We start from the raw sequence: 19,771 nt of genomic DNA, 5'->3' as shown, positions 1-19,771 counted from the left end.
AATAAAGAATCTGCCTGCAATGCAGGAGCCCTGGGTTCAATCCTTGGGTCGGGAAGATCCCCTGGAAAAAGGAATGGCTGCCCACTCCAGTATTCTTGCCTGGAGAATTCCACAGACAGAGGAGCCTGGCGGGCTACTATCCACGGAGTCGCAAACAATCAGACACTACTAAACGACTAACACTTTCACCGCCCCTCAGACGGCCTCCCACAAGAGGTGGTCGGGGGCTGGGGGAACCGGCTTCCGGAAGATAGGGTCCTCCTGGTAGAACCTGGGCAGGTGGCGCGGGGCGGGGTCAGGACCGTAACCCGAGCGCACAAAGATGGCGGCAGGCCCATCCCACCCCCGAGCCCCGCGGCCGGCGGCCGGAGCCGAGCGTTGCCGAGCGTTGCCGAGCGCTCCCGAGCGTCCCCCGAAGCCCAGAGGAGTCCGGGAGCCGCGCGGGCGGGAGCGGCCCCGCCCCGGAGCCTGGGAGCGGCGGCGGCGCCGGCGCGGGGGAGGGGAGGCCGGATGTGAGTGGAGCGGCCATTTCCTGTTTCTCTGCAGTTTTCCCCAGCTTTGGGTGGTGGCTGGTGCTGGGCTCCGGCGTTCCGTCGGCGGAGGGCGAGGCGGCGTGGACAGCGGCCCCGGCACCCCGCGCCTTGCCGCCCGCAGCCGCGCGCCCGCCCGCCCGCCTCTCCCCGAGCTCGCCGCCTTTCTCCTTAGCGCCCGGCCGCCGCCGCCGCCGCGGCCCAGCGAGCGGCCCAGATGCAGGCCATCAAGTGTGTGGTGGTGGGAGACGGGTGAGTGCGCGCGCCGGGCCCGGGGTCGAGTGCCGGGTGCTGGGGCCGGGCGGCGGGCGGGCGCTTGGGGCCCGGCCGGGCCTCTCCCGGGCCAGGGGCGCGGGGCAGGGGGCGCGAGCCGCCACCCTCCTCGGGACCGGGCGGCGCGGGCCTGGTTCCGGCTCTTTTTTTTTTTTTTTTTGGTGGGGGAGGGAGGGAATCGGCGATCCGCGGCGGGAGGGAAAGTGAACTCCACCCTCCCGTTTTCTCCCGGGCCCGCTGACCGCCCGGCAGAACTCGCCCGGCGCCGCCACCCACCCTCATTTGCCTGAAGATTGGGTGGGTTCAGGGAGTCGCCTTTCTTTAAAAAAAAAAGAAATAGAAACCTCTCTTGGTTTTCCCATTAACCTCTCGAGCTGCATTGAGACCTTCCCTGGGTCCCGGCGGTCTCTGGTCGGTCGTATTGGAGGAGTCTGTGCACGCACGGACTGGTGTGGGGACCCTCAACTGATTTACCGGGGGTGCCTTGCTCTGGTACTTAGGCACTTTTCTGATTTTTTAAAAAGTGACTGTTGGCTATTAAGGTGGAGAAACTTTTAGGATTTCTAGCTGCGAGGAGCTGGGTGTGATTAGGACTGTTCCTTTCTCTGAACGTGATGGGATCATTAAAAAAAAAAAAAAAAGAAAAATTGGTCTCTGCTTCATGCATTAGGTATGGGATGTCGCAGAACAGGCTCCCTGAGCCGGACTGCCCTGTGACTCAAGGCATTTCTTTTCATTACTGTCTGTGGTGGATCCAGGCCCTCGAGGAAGACAAGACTTGTCTTATGCAGTTTTTTTTTCTCCCCTTGAAACAAGAATCTCAGTGTGATCGGAGCAAAATTGTGCGTCTCCTCATTGCTCGAGTAGAGCGTTAGCAGGGAGGCTCCAAGAGTTAATACCAGTTGCAACAAAGTCAGAATGCAACTGGCGCCTATTTGGAGTCTTGTAAAGTTGAGGGGAGAGTTGTGGAATCCCTGTTCCCCAAACCTGTCGTTAGGGTCGATGGCGCTTTTATGCCTCTGGAGGGATTTAGGAGATCTCGTTTTCTTAAGATCGTTGTAAATTAGACATTTGAATTTGTTTCTGTATCTAATTCAGATCCTTGAACACAATCAGACAACTGATTGTTTTTTTTTTTAAAAAGATGCCCTCTGTATGGTTTGTCAGGCTCACAAATGTGAAAGATTATTAACACTTCATGCTTCTGTCGAGATAATCAGAAATTGTAAGTTTCTACTTAGAAATATGTGTGGTGCTTGTTCTTTTTTAACCCATTGAAAGAAAGCTTTTAATTTTGCGGGGGTGGGGATGGGGAGGATGTTCAGTTACAGGTTTAAGGGTGAAATCACTAAATTCATTTAAATGAAGTTTTGATCCTTCTGCTCCTGAAGTGTAACATATGTCATTGCCTCAGGAACATTGTAAATGATCTGGATTTCCTTTAAAAGTTAAAAAATGCAGGATCAGTAATTCATGCCAGTTTTTTTAAAAAGTCAAATCGCTGATAATCCATTATCTAATCCTAGAATATAATCTTATTTGAAAGATTTAAAAATACAAGCACGGGATATAGTCAGTTTACTCAATCATAGGTACAGATTGTGGACCTCTGCTGTTTGCATCAGCGTGTTTATCTGGTCTAATACTTGTTGAATGCCTCCTGTGGGGTCAAATCCCCACCTCACCACTTGGGGGGAAACCCTGAGCAGATCACACGTCCCCCAAGAGAGGTGCCTCGAGGGGAATCGTTTGGATTCAACCAGGTGCTGGAGGTGCCTGGACCCTCCCGAGTGCTTAGTGAGTGCCCGATGTCACTGTTTTTTGATTATCATTGCTGTTTTTACTACTCTGAGGTACTGCCATGCTCTGTGAAGAGTGTTAGGCATAAAACACAGGGGCCTTGAGTTTTCAGTCAGTTTTTTATTTTATTTTATTTTATTTATTTATTTTTTTTTTAAATATTATTTTATTAGTTGGAGGCCAATCACTTTACAACATTTCAGTGGGTTTTGTCATACATTGGCATGAATCAGCCATATAGTTACACGTATTCCCCATCCCGATCCCTTCAGTCAGTTTTTTAAAAGAATTATTTTTGTTTGTGCTGGGTCTTCTGTTGCAGTGAGGGCTTTTCTCTAGTTTTGGGGGAATTACTCTCCAATTGGGGTGCTCGGGCTTGAGTAGTGGCTTCTTGGCCCTGGAACGCAGGCTCAGTAGTTGTGGCTTAGTTGCTGCGCAGTATGTGGGATCTTCCCAGACCAGGGATCGAACCATATCCTCTGCACTGGCAGGCGGGTTCTTTACCACTGAGCTGCCAGGGAAACCCCCTCTGTCAGTTTTTTAATACTGTATTTGAACATTGATGTTGACATTAGAAGTGAAATGTACCTTTATGAGAAAAACCTTGAGCTGTGTTGTCAATACTTTAAATTAGGGGTGAACATAGGGCAAATATTGCTTCAGTGAGCAATCTAGATAATACTTTTTCCACCAAAAATATTTTTCTTTCTGCTTTTGTCTGAATAAAATATATTCCTTGTAGGAATATTTTGTTTAAAAAACTATTAAAGCTGTAAAGTGCAGGTCTAAATTTTGTGAGGGGAAGAAGTTGCTTAATGTTGTGGAATTTCAGGCAATTGGGGCAGTTTAAACAGGGAAGGCAAACTCGTTGAGGTTCCACAAATTGCAAGCTTCCTTATTTTAAAAATATTCTTGGGAATTATGGTTAAAGGCTGTGTCCTAACTGTATTATGATTAGCACCAATTAGCCTATATTCTTCTAATGGATTATTTTCTATACAGCAATCCAGTTGGTATTGAGTATAAAATGTGAGATAAGTTTTGATACTTTTTAATTCTGTTAATTCTTCCGTGAAGCCTGATTCTGTCCTTAACACAGGTTTTGTGACTCTAATTTGGGGGACCTCTGTCCCCCAATTTTCTCTCAGCTTTACTTGGGTGAGACAGCATCTCATATTCAACTATTTATGAACTTTTAATTGTGGTTTTTTTTTTTTTGACTGCTTGATTTGGGGCTGGGGGTGAGTGACTTAACCCCTCCCCCCATTTTATTCCAGATGCTAGAGGTCTCTGCAGCCCAGTGTCTAATTTAGACATTGCTGTCCAGGAATTTTTTTAGTTGAGCTTGATGAATGCCTTCCATGATGTCATCTTGATAGGAATGTACACTACTGGTTCCTGCCCACTTCATTGAACTAGCAGCCATGGCATGATCTGTGAGTTTGTTTCAGCTCTTCGTGAACTGCCTTTGTGTGTTTTTATCCCAAACTTACGTTTAGTATTTGATCTATTTTTTTTTTTAGTATTTGATTTTGGTTGGTACAATTATATTGTATTATACTTTTTTTTTTTTTTTAATTTCAGATGATAATTAATGCCAGCTAAATGTTTGGGGTTAGGTTCAGTGGAGGAGTGTCAGGAGCCCGTTTTGAGAAACCTTAAAGCTACCGTTTACACTCTGTCTTTTGCATTAGTCAGCTGATGTCTGTACTCTGTCACCTCTGCATCACCAGGAAGCTCTAACTTAAAATTGTAGTCTTCCTACAAAGGGGGTGTTTCACCAGGAATCCTGCTCCCAGGGCAGTTAGCACGTATCACCAGATGGAACTTTTTCCTCCAGCTTCTTAATATGAAAAATGTCAGACATGGAAAAGTTGAAAGAATAATGCGTTGAACACTCACATACAAAAAAACCCACAAAACACTCACATACCCACCACTTAGATTATGTAATTAACAGTTTGCTCTATTTGCTGTATCTCATGGGAAGTTGTTCCCATTTGGGGGCAATAGTTTAAGAGGATTTGATAACAGAAGTTGATTTTGGAAGGAGAATGGGGGTAATACGCAGATATAAATTCCTAATTTTGAACTCTGCATCTTTAGCTGACATGTGTAATAAGCTACTCCAGGGTTAGGCTAGATGGTTCTAGGACATTGTTTAGTAACGGTTGCTTCAGATTCAAACTCTGTCAGAGGTGGCATCTTCAGCCTTGAGTGCTCTAGTAACTTCAGTGTTCAGCATCTGAACTTTTGGGAGTCTCCCATGGTGATAACAACTGGCTTTCTGTTAGTTGGTTGGGATGTCTCCTGTTGGTGGCAGGACGTCAGGGGCATTGCAGCTAGGGTTTTGCATTTTGGTAGCACTAAATTGCTCTATTAATTCGTACAATTTTTAAGCTTACTCTGGGTAATTATACATTTAGGATTAGTGTTAAGAGTCACCAAATCCCATTTCTTAGCATAAATCGAGGACTTTGATTCAGGGTCTTTCGTTAATACAATAAGTATTAGTATATTATATATTTGATACTTACAATTCACGTTCCATCCTGTTCTGTTAATTTGTTCTTAAGATCCTAGGTATTCTTAGGGATCGGGAGATTGGAAGGTGGTGTAAAGGAACAAACTTCCTGTTATAAATAAGTGCTAGGGATGAAATGTGGCAAATGATAATTAACACTGCTGTACTTTATAGATGAAAGTTCTTGAGAGAATAAATCCTAAGAGTTTCCATCAGAAGGAAAAAAATTTCTATTTCTTTTATGCTGGCTCATTAAGAGATGATGGATGTTCCCTAAACCTACTGCGGTAATCATCTCCTGACGTATAGAAATTAAACACCGTAAACTTACATAGTGCTGTATGTCAGTTACACCTCAATAAAACTGGGGGAGAAGAGCTAGATACTTCAGGCAGCAATACAGCCTCCTTATTTAGGTTTACAGTAGTCATTGGAGAAATCTGGTTTTTCTGTCCTACTGAGAGAACAGTGGGTTTGTTTTGTTTTGTTTTTAATGCAATGCAGAATCTTCTTGTTTTTCAGTTTCCTGGATTTTTTTTTTTTTTTTTGGCTGTTCCAGGCAGCATGTGGGGATCTTAGTTCCCGGATCAGGGATGGAACTTGTGCCACCCGGCAGTGGAAGCCAAGTCCTAACCACTGCACTGCCAGGGATAGTCCATCCCTATTTTAATGGGAGGAAATTGCCAGTGTTTCCGGATTTATTGATTTCACGTGCTTATTTGTGCTCAGTTCCTGTTAGATTAAAATGTTGTGGTGATTTTCTGTCACTTAGAACCTGGAAATAAGTATGTTCTATCTACCTTGTCAACTTTCTAACCAGTAAAAGAGCTAGTAGCAGTTGTGATTGTTTATCACAAATAAGTATAATACTCCTTAAATTTCAGAAGCGTGCTTATGTGAATGTTCTCCCAGTAGACTCATGCCCCGTTTCTAGAGTTACAGCATTTTTCAAAGATTAAAAAGAAAAAGAGGGGGATAAAAAGATTAAAAAGTGAGTGAACTGAGCAGTTACATGTATAAAATTGGAAATTCCAAAGTAAATAGTAGCTTCAAGAAATTCCGCAGCAGCGTCAAGTGAAAGGCTAACCAGATGCCGTTTCCATTCTTCCTGTGGGAGAAGCGTGACTTTGTCTAGAGCCGCTGTTGACTGTGGCCTGTAGCTTGTAGCATTTATTTGTGGAGTGTGTTTAAAAGGAATGAACAAACACTAATGGGAGGTAAATAACCCTTTTCTTTCTCTTTTTCTCTGTTTTTAAAATTAAGTAAACATTTAAATCAAAAGTTGGACATGTACTTATTTAAAAGTCAGAACTTTATACTTTACTAATTTTCGTAGAGAACGCATGTCTATATCTAACAGATGATTGGTGATAAAATTTCCAATCACTATCAGGTGATACCAGTACCTTTCGAAAGATGAAGCCTCAGCTGAAGATCCAGTTTCAGGAAAGGAGATTTTGGCATATTTAAAACAGTTGGTGTTTGTAGTAATGGCTTTGTTCCTCATACATAGGAGAGCCTTAGGAGGGATCTAGAAGTGAAACTGTGATGCTTTTAACACCACATTTAAAACCTTCGGAGCTGCTTCCCTGTGACACTAGGAGGTGATGACTATTAACATTTTTACACAACAGCACTTGCTGTTTTGAAAAGACAATCACTCTTCACAGCCTTAAAGTGCGCTGTCTCCCTCAGCTACCACTGAGCCCCTGACTAAGCTGTGTCTGTCCTGCCTCCCGTCCCGGTAGCTGTCTGAACAGCCCGCTCCTCCGCACCCTGAAACCCCCGCCGTGGTCCAGGCCGCAGCATCGGTTCCTGGAACAGAGCGGCAGCTGCTTCCTTCTTTCTGCCCCCAGCCTCAGCCCCTTCAGTCCTCTTCCCACACTGCCCAGAGAGGCTGCTTCTGAAAATGCAAATCTAATGATTTCTTGGCAACTAAAAATCTTCTGTCACTTCCCAAGTAGGATCAAGTTCCAGGTCTTGAGAAGAAATGACAACCTCCTCAGACTTCCCTTTGCCACTTCCCCCTTCTTTCTTCATCCTGCAGTTTTGCTGGCCTTCCTGCAGTCTGGGCCTCCCTACATGCTGTTGCTTTTATCTAGAATGTTCCTCCCTTCCGTGTCCCACTCAGTGATGTTGCAGCCTCCTCTGCCCCCAAGACAAGGCTAGATCCCTGCGCTGTACATTTCCAGAACATCTTTAACAACACTCATCACATCTGAAATGTTATGTAATGGACACGTGTCTCATTTTTTAGCTTACTAAAGCTGCATAAGTTCCATGAGATCCTGCTCATGACAGTATCTTTAGCACCTAGTATACTTGCTGGCATACCATGCAGTTTGTTGGTGTAGACTGAAATTGAATCAGTGCTCACAATAGTTTTGGGATGAAGTTGGTAGTTTTGCATCCATCTTACAGTTGAGAAAACCAAGACATAAGGAAGTTGAAACTTAAAAAACTCAGCCAGTAAGTGGTAGAGTTGCCTGTGGGTCACACATCCGGGCAGTGACTTTGAATCTCAGACTCCTACTCATTCAGGTTCTTTTTTAATTTTTTTAACGTTCTAAGCTTTTAACAAAATGTATGGCCAGTGAGTCATTTCTGTTTAGAAAGCCTTTAGGAGTTGGACGGCAGCCCCTGATGATGTCATGTTTGACTGTGAGGTCTTTGGGGTGGGGAGTTCCAGCTTTTGTTAAGCCTTAATAATGTTATGAGTGAAGCAAGTTTTGGCAGGACCACCTGGGCCTGTGATCTGCCCTTGTTGAGAGGTTTTTGCCTTAAGCTAAGGGTGTAAGGAAAATAGAAAGTCACTTAACTTCTTTATGGCTGTCCTAACTGATAGCTGGTGGAGTTTGAACAGCAGAGTCTTAGGACTCCTGCGCTCCAGTGTATCCTCTGACTTTGGTGAGCCACAGAGGGGGGCAGGGAGCTGGGCCTGTGAGGAGCACTTGTTTGGGGAGTGAGGCCCGGGACTCAGAAGCCCCGAGAGCCACTGTGGGAGTGGTGTACCATTTGGAGACTGTGTCGGCTAGGTATCTGCATTGGCTCAGGGAGCCGACGGGTTTGATCCCTGGGTCTGGAAGATCCTCTGGAGAAGGCAATGGCACCCCACTCCAGTGTTCTTGCCTGGAGAATCCCATGGATCGAGAAGCCTGGTGGGCTACAGTCCATGGGGTCGCAAGAGTCGGACACGACTGAGCAACTTGGCATCACGCACCTGTTGGCTAACGGTGCAGTGATCAACTTAATGTTTAGGTGATTTTGTTGTTGAGTTGCTAAGTTGGGTCCTACTCTTTGCGACCCCACGGACTGTAGCCTGCCAGGCTCCTCTGTCCATGGGATTTCCCAGGCAAGGATACTGGAGTGCCATTTCCTCCTTCAGAAAGCCTTCCCGACTGTGTGATACCCCTCTCAAGTGGTTGGGAGCCTTTCCTCACTGTTCTGGTACCCTGTACCGGCTTGCAGTTATGTGTGGGAGGCCCTTCTGTGTTCCTACGCTTTTCTTGCTAGTTCTCTTCACAGCTGTTTGGGAGATTTACTCCACCGTCCCTGAGCCGTTCTTTAATCTGCCTGGAACATAGTGTGTTAACTGCTTGCTCCAAAAGTTTATGGTGAGATTTGAGGGTGGGGGTTGGGAGGAGGCACAGGAATGCAGATGAATTAGCAGGCCATGTTGTGTGGTATGGGTGACTAAGCGCTCTCTTTAGAGACCTGGCCGGAGGGAAGGCTTGAGGGAGGCGGCAGGGTTTGAGCCACCCCTCGAGGCCACAGAGTTTGTAACAGGGGACGTTTGAGAGGAGAGCTGTGTCTGCCTGTTGGTATTCATCCGAATAACTTGAGGGTAGATTTGCAGATTCTTGATGAAAGCCTTCTAGAGGTGCTCGCAGAGGAGACTTGTTTATTTTTTCATTTTATTTATTTATTTATTTTATCGATTTATTTGGCTGTACCAGGCCTTCGTTTCATCACGCAGGATCTTTAGTTGTGGCATGTGAATTCATAGCTGCAGCGTCTGGGATCTAGTTCTCTGACCAGGGATCGAACCCGGGCCCTCTGCAGTGGCAGCACTGAGTCTTAGCCACTGGACCACCAGGGAAATCCCACGACTTCCCGTTTAAAAGTACCGTTCTTAAACCTTGTGCTTACCAACAACTGTTTTCTCAACAACCAGTGCAAACACCTAGAACTGAAACAGTGTGAAGCCTCCGGACTCTGCCTTTCTGAGTAATTCTAGTTTGTTTGCTTTAAATTTCAGGATAAAAATAGTATTAAATAAAAGGTCATAAAAACTGTTTTCTTTAACACTTTAATATTTGATGTATACTTCCTGAATTTTCTGTAAGTTATTTTCACTGAATAATGAGAGCCAGGATTGCACTTAGGTTGACTAGGGAACTTACACCATTTTTTTTTTTTCCTGTCTCTATAGAGCTGTGGGTAAGACTTGCCTCCTGATCAGTTACACTACCAATGCATTTCCTGGCGAATACATCCCCACTGTGTAAGTATCCTAAGTTAACCCGGGATTAACTTGTCAGTGATATGTGGGTTTTTTTGGATTCCATTGACCTTTGTTCTGCTCTGCCTTTCTAAATCCTTAAGAGAGGGGGTTAATTTTCCTCTCAGTCACTGAGGTCTAATTATAAGTTATTTGGACTTTTAAAAAATAACTTTATCTTTTTTTAATATAGTTTCTGCATGATGACAAAGCACACAGCTTTCCTAATTGATTTTCAGATATTTAGGAAATGAAAGTTAAACCACCTTTGAAGTTCAGATACTGGATAGTTTCAGATAAGTGGCTTTCTGTGTAAAGGGTCAAGGAACTGGAACAAAAAGGTCCATTATGTTTTAATTGGCCTTTTCTGGCGAGCAGTCCAACGGTTACATGTCATTGTTGACTTTTTGGGCTTTGGAATTGAAACCAGGGTGGGTGTGGCTGTGTGTGGGGTGTGGCTGTATGTGGGGGGTGGCTGTATGTGGGGGGTGTGGCTGTGTGTGGTGGGTGTAGGCTGAGGGGGCAGATGGGCGCATCGGCTGCTGAGCTGCTGGGGCCCTTTTTGGCAGCAGACTCGGGTGGGAATGGACAAGGGCCTCTCTGCTGGTGGTTACCAGGGAGCTTCCGAGGCTCCGCCCTGCGGGATCCTCACCGCCCGCTGCTCACCTCCTGGAGCCCTGCACTTGCACCCAAGCGTCCTGTGTGTGTGGGTGTAAGTGGAATCACACTGTCCAGAATTTGTGGTGGGGACTTCCCTCATCTCCGTATGTAGGTAGAGCTGTTGATGACTTGGAGGTCCCGTGGTGGGCCTGACTCTGCTCACTTGCAAACAGTGCAGTGCAGATGTCATTGCACATGTCTTTGTGCACACGTGATACATTGTTGGAGGAGCTATGGCAAATCAGAAGAAATGGGATGTTTTAACTTTCAATAGATGCTACACGGTTGCTATTTCCAGTGCTGTCACTTTGAGCAGCTGTGACAGAAACAGCCCTTTGCTACCTACTGTGGTGAACACGGGCTGAAAACGGTGACCGCGGCATTTGCATTTCTGGTCACCGGTGAGGTTGAAACCTTGTGAGCGTTTCCTGTCCCTGCCACAATCTTCTGTGAACTGCCTGTCAAAATCCCTTGCTTATTTCCCACTGGAAATTCTCTGTACTGGTGGAACTTCTGTGTATGAAAAATACGTATCCCTCTGTCTCTCACTTGTCTTTGAACTCATGATATTCTCTGCATTTTTATATAAATATGCCATTCTTCCTCTTCCCTGAGTTTAGTGTCTTATTAAAAAATATTCCCTAGTTTTTTCCCCCCCACCCCTAGGGTTTTTAGCACTCTAGTTTTTATCTTTCATTCACTTGGAGTTTATTTTTTTGGTATGGCATGAGGCAAGCACCTGATTCTCTTTTGCAGATTCTTATACCATTTTGTACCACTGATTGAAGAATCTTTCCCCTTCTCACTGAAGTAGAGGTGCAGCATATGAGACCTTTTCTGTATGAAAGCTGGTTTGGTCATGAACTTGTATAAATCACACTGCAACCTACTCAGACCATGACTCTGCTGTCACAGCGTAGTAAGATCCTAAGCTTTGGTCTTAAGCTTGTGAAAATCAGTCCTGGGACTTGCCTTTAAAGGCTGGTGTGTTGGGTTCTGCCCGGCACCTGCCCCGGTCTCCCTTGAATGCCGGGTGTCAGTGAACCACTCCACGGCACTCAGCGTGATTTTTTCATGTCCTCCTCCTCTCTCCCCATCAGCCGGTCAGCTTTCCGGGCTTCCTCCTCTTATAGGCGACTCATTTGTGTGTAGCAGCCTCAAGTTAAACACACGCGTGAACTCACTTTGCAAACATTACCCAGTAGCTTCTCGGATCTGATTTGCTCTGTGTTACCCTGCACACAGGTCTTAGGGTGGATTACCAAGGCTCAGCTGGGGGCCAGCCTCCACCCAGGGTCGGGGGTGCAGGGGGTGTTCTGGAGACACGGCCCTGCAGCCCTGTGGGTGCCCCTAGCTGAGGGCGACTCAGGTGTGCGCGGGAAAACCCAGCCCGTGGGGTTTGGAAGGGGGACTCGTATGCCTGCCTGTCTTCCTGGGTAGAGACCGCACTGTCCTCTTCATCATGGGCAGGCAGGGTTCTGAAGCTGCCAGAGACCTGTTCTGGTTAAATTCAGTGACTCATGCATGTGTCTCTGGTGCCCGCACACCCCAGCTCCCACGTCCCTCCACTGGGCGCCTGCCGGCGGGGCTGGCCCGCCCGCCCCGCTCAGCCCCAGGGGTGCCTGGCTCCTCGGCCGGAGGTTAACCATTTTCCCTCTGTTCCACAGCTTTGACAACTACTCTGCCAATGTCATGGTGGATGGAAAACCCGTGAATCTGGGCTTGTGGGACACAGCCGGACAAGAAGATTATGACCGATTACGCCCCCTGTCCTACCCGCAGACAGTAAGGAGCCTGACTGATTTTAGAGTGTCCTTTACACGTCCTGACGGTTTCATCAATTCTTGCCACCTCTCGATTTGCCTATATTGCCGTCTTTTGGGTATGCCGAGTAATAACAAATAACCTTGAATTACTTCAGTAGTGAGTATCTGCCTAGACGCAAACCAGGAGTTTGTCTGCTTATTTTTCCGTTTTGCGCATCCTCAGTATTGACTCTGGTGCTGTGCATTTATGCTCTTCCGTGTGGTTTAAGCACAGCCATGTGAAACAGGCGCAGTTTTGTTTCGGCAAAACTGCTTTAAGAATAGTTCGTTTCCTGGCTAGTTTGCTTTCTGACTGTTCTGTGCTGCAGACGCAAATTAAGCAGCGAAGATGAGGCTTCTTTAGATCAAGTCAGTAACTAATCCAGTCGATTTAATACTGTTTTTCTATTAGATATATTTTTGCAGCTTTAGAACCTAAATCTTCTTAAGGAGGTGGAAGTTTCAGTTTTATAACGTGTCTGCTGTGTCCAGTCCTCGACAGCCGTTAGCTTGGGCTTGCCTGCACCTCAGCTAACCAGCGGTCTCTATACTGGCTACTTACAGTTAGGCCAGTGAGCTGGTGGCCACGTGGTCCGAAGCCACTTTTCTCTAAATGAGCAGTTGTCTTACTCGTGCTATTTCCTTTTTGTCACTCATCTCTCCTTTATGTTAAAAGTGTTTAAGACAGCTTTGTGACTAACTGGCCGGGGCAGTTTGCACAGAGGCAGTTGAGCGAATTCCTGGGTTTCAGATCCCGCCCTCCGCTGTGTGAAGGGGCAGATGTCTTCACCTTAAATCCTGCACTGCTCCTTCTCAGGCTGGGGTGAGGTTGTTTAGGTGGAGCTCTTAGGACAGTCCCGGGCGTGTGTCTGCCACTGGGTTCCTCCCTGTGTTTGTGCTGGTGTAGCTGGGGGCCCCCTCGGGTCCAAGGTGCCTTCAGATGAGGGAAGCTGCAGGACACAGTCTTTGGGGGGCTCAGGGTCAGGGAGACGTCCCTCAGAGGGCCGGCCTCCGCCCCGAGACTGATTTAATTATCCCTTGTTCTGAGGGGTGAGTGTGAGTGAAAAGAATGAATTCATTCTAGTCTGCCCAAAGCTTGTTTTTTTGTGTTTGAAATATGGCTATTTCCAAGCAGAAATCATTGTCTTTTCCGTTTGTTTTTCTGCTAGAGGAGTTGTCAAGGACAGTTTCTTCAAGCTGTAGGTTTTTGGTGATTGTCCTTTATCTGAGTTCCGGGAACAGTGGTCAGCAAAGATCAAAACCATAAACTGGGAGGCTTGAATTGGCTGGCTTTTCAGGTAATCTGTGGGTAAAAGTGAACTGTGATTATCTGTTAAAAATCAGCCAATAATCACCAAAAAGTTTGAATTCTTCAATATGTTTAGGGAAGTACTCTATACCAAGTGGCTCCTTGCTGAGTCCAGATTTCAGTGGGATTTGCATTGAGTGGTAGAGTAGGCTTCTTGGCTGGTTTAGTTGCTAAACTAAACTCTTGCGACCTGCTAAACTAGACTCTTGCGACCGCATGGACTACATACCTGCCAGGCTCCTCCATCCATGGAGTGGTTGCCATTTCCTTCTCCAGGGGTAGAGTAGGATCCTCAATCAACTGGATCTGTCTGGAAGGTGGCAGGTCACTTCTGAGAAAGGAAAACTGCCTCCTGTGACTCAGGAGGTCCAGGGACGGGTGTGGCCTCTTTCTCGGAGGCTGTCACTCGCAGTGAGTCCAAGATGATCTGGCAAGATTCCCACTCTGTGCTGAGCGCACTAGATCCGTGACCGATGGAATCAAGCTGCAGTGAGTGGGGCCTGAAATCCAAGCGGGTGTTGTCCTCCTGGGGCCGGGACTTAGACCTCTCACCTCTGCCTAGGGAGGGCGGTGGACCACTTCTTATGATGCCTGCACCACAGCGTGTGACCCGCCTGCTTAGGAGCCTGGGGGCGAGCCCCCAGCTGGTTGTTACAGCCCGGCCTGCCTGACTCCTGAGGATGAGCGGGTTGTGTTGGTTACTGAGGGGGAGCCGGTGAGTGCTGAGATACTGGGGCCTGAAAGGTTTCCTTCCTTTGGGCTGGTGTCTTACCAGGGGGAGCTGGCCCTGGAAGTGGCAGTTGGCACTGGATTTCGTCTCGGCAAAGAGAAACCCCTGAACTTGGTACTAAATGGCACCCGGTCTCTGGTGTGGCTGTCCGTTCTGTAGGCCTGTCTCTGGCTCATCCTCGACTCTGCCGTGACCCACTCGGAAGGGCCGGCCGGATGCTTGAGCCTTAGTTGTCTGACGCGCTGGGCTTTCCTCCAGTCGTGTTTGGGTTGCAGGCAGAAAAAGGAAGGAGGAAGGAGCAGGCGGATGGTGGCGTGTTAACTAATGTAGGACAGAAAGAGTCTCCTCCATCAGAAAGATGTTCTGAAGAGTGGGAAAGGGTAGGGCAGATGTGGCAGAGGGTGTTTGGACGCCAAGTGTTTGGGGCCGACCCCGTGAGTCTCTGCGTCATTGCGAAGCTTTGGCATCACGTCCAGGCCTTGCGAGGACCCAGATTCCGAAAGAGCCTGTAGAGTAAATCAGAGTAGTGAGAGAAACTGACCTTCGCTCTAGATTGTAAATCGGAGAAGCCTAGGGGAGATGAAATCACAATAGTTGTCTCAGCTGCCTTTCTCTTGATTCGAGAATTCCAGATTCTTTGTTGCTGGAGAGAAAGTCTTTCGGTTTTGATGGGAACAGAGGAGCGAGTTGAAAGCATGGTGATAAACACTGGCTGCGCAGTCACTTCCGGGCGGGCCCCCACGTGCTTGGGACCTCAGCGCTGTTCTCTCAGGAGAGCAGGTCCCTGGGTTCGAGCCGCACCCTGCGAGGTTGCATCCCTCAGACCCGGCCACCTTTTGGAATAGTGTCCTGGCTGGAGGCCTGCTGTACAGATGGGCGCTTCTCCTGCTGGCTTCAGCTGGGCTTGTGTCTGAGACCTTGGCCTGGGAGCTTCGAGGGTGTGCGGTCCCTGGTGGGCGCCGTTGTTGAGGGAAGGATGCCCCTTTCACACTGAGCAGAAGCCGTGGGCTTGGTGGGCACCATGCCAGTTCTGTGGGGAAGGATTTCCTGCCCTGGGTCTCCACCGTCTCTGACCTTCCCGAGCGCCTCCTTGTGCCCCGTTGGCCAGGGCGTCGGAACGAGTCAGCGGCGCCTGGCGTCACGGGTGCGCTGCATCTGCGTGTGCTTTGGGTCCCTTGGGAGGGTCGAGACAGGATTCAGCTGAAGACTAGGTAACGGGTTATAGTGGCTTTCTTCTCACTTTTTACTAAACTCAAACAAAGTTCTCGTGCATTACTAGGTTGGAGAAACGTATGGTAAGGAAATACCTTCCAGGGGCAAAGACAAGCCGATTGCCGTATGTAAAACTCTCGATTGATCTCAGTTTCAAGCTTTACTGTTCTCTGGGCTCACTTAGTTTCCCTAGGATTTCCTGGTGAGCCTCACACTCCGAGTGCTTTTTATTGATCTCCTCAAGGTGAGGGGTTTGCAGGACAGCCCACCTTCTGGCTGCAGTCCAGCAGTCCGGGCTCTGCCTCCTGCCCCTCCCGAGGGCCAGGCGGGGTGTCGTGCAGGGCCCCCCCCACGGCTCATGCAGCCCCAGCGCTTGGCGGGAGCGGGACTCTCCCCGCGGCGGGCACTCCTTCCTTCCTCCCGCTTCAGTGTCTGGTGCGGGGCTTGAGGGGCGCAGCTGCCTGCTGGAGAGCTCACCCGTCCCTGCTTGGGGTGTCTGGTCAGCTTGGGTGTCGGTGATTCTCGGACATGCTCGTGCATGCGCTTGCCTTTCAGTGTCATTGATGAGAGGCTGTGGTGGGATGGTCTTCCTTCAGGTGCAAGAGATGAACTGGATGGAAAGGAGGAAGTGTTAGCATGGGGACTGTGTCCATTCACCACTTAGCATAGTTTTCCAGGGAAAAGTTTCATAAACCGAGCATCTTAGAGACTCTTAGGCATTTAGGCGGATAAATCTCACTTTCTGGGGAGCCATGCCATGCAGCATGTGGGCCTCCGTTCCCTGACCGGGGGTCAGAGCCGCGCCCCTCCAGTGGGAGCGTGGAGCGCCAGGACCGCCCAGGTTTCGGCCTTCCGTGATTCCCTGCCGGTCCTCCGGAGGGGAACCTCTTGATGCTGGGCTCGGATGGCAGTTCTGTAAGAAGCAGTTTAACTAGAACCCTGTGACCTTGTGAAAATGTACTTAACATTCTGATAGGGAGCTTAGTGAAAAGCGTACCATTTGTAGATAATTTTTTTTTTAATAGAAATATTGGCATAGGACCCTGACTCTTGGCCTTGTCCCTGTGTAGTAACTGAGCTTCCTGTTAATCCCGGTTGGAGTGGGAAGGGTGGGAAAGAGGCCTCCGGGAGTCTGAATTGGATGTCGCTCTGATCCGGTTGGATCCAGTCCGATCCAGTCTACATCTGAATTGGATGTAGCCTGAGTAACTCTGAGCGTGTTCTGTCCCCCACTCCCCTTCTCCTCGGTGACAGGCGCTTCATGCGCGTTCTGGGCTGGGGGCCTGGCCGCACTGAGGGTGTCGGGGGCAGGCCCACGCCACGGCAGCTGTGTGCCGCGTGTGCCCTGGGCTTGCAGTCTGCCCCAGCCGCACGTAGAAATGAAGCGCCTTCCTCGCTGTTGACTCTTCTCAAAACCTCCTTGTATTTTCTTTTTATAGGATGTATTCTTAATTTGCTTTTCTCTTGTGAGTCCTGCATCATTTGAAAATGTTCGTGCAAAGGTAAGTGGGATTTTTTAGGAAAATATTCAGTTACATAATGTCAGTCTTGGGAAGAAATACTAAAAAATAAAATACCATTTACTGATAGAAACTTTCAGTTACTTAATTCTACTGCTTGGGCAGGTTTTGATACAGGTAATAGGTTTTTTAGGTGTACGCCTTGAGCACGCAGCGTGCTGAAGACTCGGGGTCTGATTGAGAAGTGCTGTGTTCCTTGTGACAGTAATGAAGCACTTTGGAGTTGGTGTAATAAAAATGAGGACCACACTTCATACTCGGGCATGTTTCATGAACTGAGTGAAGACCGGGCTGGGGGCGGTGAGGCCCTTCAGCTGGGCCCGGGGTCCTGTCTGGTGGGGGTCACAGTGGCAGAGCTGAGGCCTGGGTGGGGATAGTTCTGTGCTCATCCTTTGAATGCGGGGGCGGGGGGGGATTTTGCGATGACTTAGGAACTCCGTGGGTTTTACCGCAAACCAGGTGGCTGGGGGCGGTCCTCTCCCCTCGTGCTGAGAAGTAGAGCTGTCTGGGGGGTCGTGGGTCCCGAGTCTCAGGCTGCTCATCCCGCGACAGCCAGGCGGTGGCCCTGGAGGGGCTGAGCCGGCGGAGGAGCTGCGGTGACCCAGGGTGGTGGGCAGGGCGGGCCCCCGCGCGGGTAGCTCAGACGCGGGGTGCCTAAAGGAGAGTGGTGACTCGGCTCCGTCTCCTCGCCTAGTGGTACCCTGAAGTGCGACACCACTGTCCCAACACACCCATCATCCTGGTGGGGACGAAACTTGACCTGAGGGACGATAAAGACACGATCGAGAAGCTGAAGGAGAAGAAGCTGACGCCCATCACCTACCCGCAGGGCTTGGCCATGGCCAAGGAGATCGGTATGAGACCCCCATCGTCACACGTGCGTTCCCGTTTTCATTTTTGGGGTGGAGGCTGGAGTCCCACCTGGGGAAGCCCCACCTGCCTTCGGGGGCCGACCCTGCCAAGCGGGGCACTTGGTGCTCCGGCCAGGGCGGGGGAGCCACCACGTCCCGATCTGAGGGTGAGGCTGTGTTCCCACAGGTGCCGTCAAATACCTGGAGTGCTCGGCGCTCACGCAGCGAGGCCTCAAGACAGTGTTTGATGAAGCGATCCGGGCGGTTCTCTGCCCGCCCCCCGTCAAGAAGAGGAAGAGAAAGTGCCTGCTCTTGTGAACATCTGCCCCCCCACCGCGCCCCCCAGGACCCTTTGTATGCTTTGCTCAAACGTGGAGCCTTCGCACTCAATGCCAAGTTTTTGTTACAGATTAGTTTTTCCATAAAACCGTTTTGAACCAATCAGTAATTTCTAGGTTTTGTTTGTTTAAAGTGTAAGAGTTCAAACTTTTAACATTCTATTAAAGTTCAGCCCTAAAATGACAAGCTTCCTTAAAGCCTTATTTTTCAAAGCCCCTATTCTTGCTCAGAGTTGCCAAAACACCTGTGAACTAAGCTGCGTTGCTGGGCTAAGAACCCTGCGCGCTGAGCTGTGGAAAGACCTTTGTCTGGAAGAGACTGCAGCTTTGGAGGCAGGAGGCGCAGACCCTCGCTGACGAGTTTCAGGCGAGAAGAGCGCGCACAGCCTCCTTCCTGAAACGCTGCACCTAGCGAGTCACGATGTCGCAGCCCACGTTCCCTACCTAACACTGTACTGTATGTCAGCGCGCACGGGCCTAACGGCTCACTCTTTGGATCAGTCTTTTTGATTTTGTAGTGAGATTTTTTTAAAACAAGTTAGTGTTTTAGCTCTTGTGAGATTCTGAACAGAACTCAGTGCTCCCTGTGATGAAGTGTTCTGTCCGTGGGTGCCCTGGGGTGGAGTGTGTGGGACGCTTGTCATCAAAGGATGGAGACAGTATTTTGACAAAATGTGGAGATTAATTTACACTACATTGTACACATAATCATTAAAACTGTTAAAAGCACCACGGGTAAAGGTTTTAAAAGGTTAATTTCTGTCAAATGCGGTAGATAAAAGAAAGGTCGGTATTATCAGTGAGTGTTTTCTTCAGCTTTTCCTTTTCCTAAACCTGCCCACCCCTTCTGAAATTGGGCATTTAATCCATCTTTGACCTGGTCATCCTCATAGTTGCTAACTTAGTAAGTGCTTTTCTTATAGAGCCCATTCTTAATGAGCAATATGCCTCCTTGTATTATAAAATCTTTCTGAATATGCATTAGAAAATTTTTTTGTAGGTTAGTAAAAGTGCACTCCTGTTTTCATGTTGTTTTACTCAAAGCTAATAAGTGCTTTCCTTAGTTTTCTAGTAAACTAGGTGTAAAAATCATGTGTTGCAGCTTTATGGTTTTTGAGATACTTCAGATATTCCCAAACTGTAAGCCTCAGCGTCACTGGCCAGATGACCGACGCCGCACCGTGACTAACGACTGACCCCTCCTGCCTCACCGTGCAGACGCTTCTGTCCTTGCCCTAACCGTGCTCCCTGGGGTCTGTGAGGTTCCATCAGCCCCGTGCTCTGCTAACCAAGTTCTGTACAACGTACCCACTGGCAAGAATACGAGCTTGGACCTTTCAACCACTAGAACAAAATTTTTTAAATTGACAGTTGCAGAATTGTGGAGTGTTTTTACATTGATCTTTTGCTAACGCGATTAGCAGTATGTTTTGCATGTATGACTTAATAAATCCTTGAATCATATGATCAGTAATACTGGAGTTCTTGAGAGCGTGGGGAACCACCGCCTGGATCTGCCTGCCTCACTGTAAAACCCTGGGTTGTTTGAGACGGTTGTGTTTTCATGCTGGGGGACAGGGAGTGGTCCCTCCATGAGGAGAAGATGGAGGAGCCAGCAGACAAGGGGTGTTGAGGGATGTTTGGTTTCGGAGCTGGTGAAGGCCGGCGAGACTCAGGTGATATCCACACGGGGATGCATGTGGCGGTGTCTCGGGCCA

General features: G+C 48.5%; 1 protein-coding gene across 2 annotated transcripts; it reads left to right on the top strand.

Annotated features, from left to right (window-relative positions):
- The first annotated feature begins 519 nt into the window (after nt 1-519).
- Nucleotides 520-19,517, top strand: RAC1 (Rac family small GTPase 1). 2 transcript variants are annotated; one of them, XM_065923764.1, is made up of 7 exons: nt 520-782; nt 9,560-9,631; nt 11,956-12,073; nt 15,412-15,468; nt 16,784-16,846; nt 17,559-17,718; nt 17,903-19,517. In XM_065923764.1, the coding sequence occupies exons 1-7, from the start codon at nt 748-750 to the stop codon at nt 18,031-18,033; spliced, it is 636 nt and encodes a 211-aa protein (XP_065779836.1). In that variant the 5' UTR covers nt 520-747; the 3' UTR covers nt 18,034-19,517. The 2 variants fall into 2 exon arrangements, with proteins under 2 accessions (XP_065779836.1, XP_065779837.1); XM_065923765.1 differs by lacking the exon at nt 15,412-15,468 and having other exon boundaries at nt 527-782.
- The last annotated feature ends 254 nt before the right edge of the window (nt 19,518-19,771 follow it).

This window comes from Muntiacus reevesi, chromosome 2, assembly GCF_963930625.1.
Source record: "Muntiacus reevesi chromosome 2, mMunRee1.1, whole genome shotgun sequence".
Classification (NCBI taxonomy): domain Eukaryota; kingdom Metazoa; phylum Chordata; class Mammalia; order Artiodactyla; family Cervidae; genus Muntiacus; species Muntiacus reevesi.
This window is presented reverse-complemented; position numbering and strand designations above follow the sequence as displayed.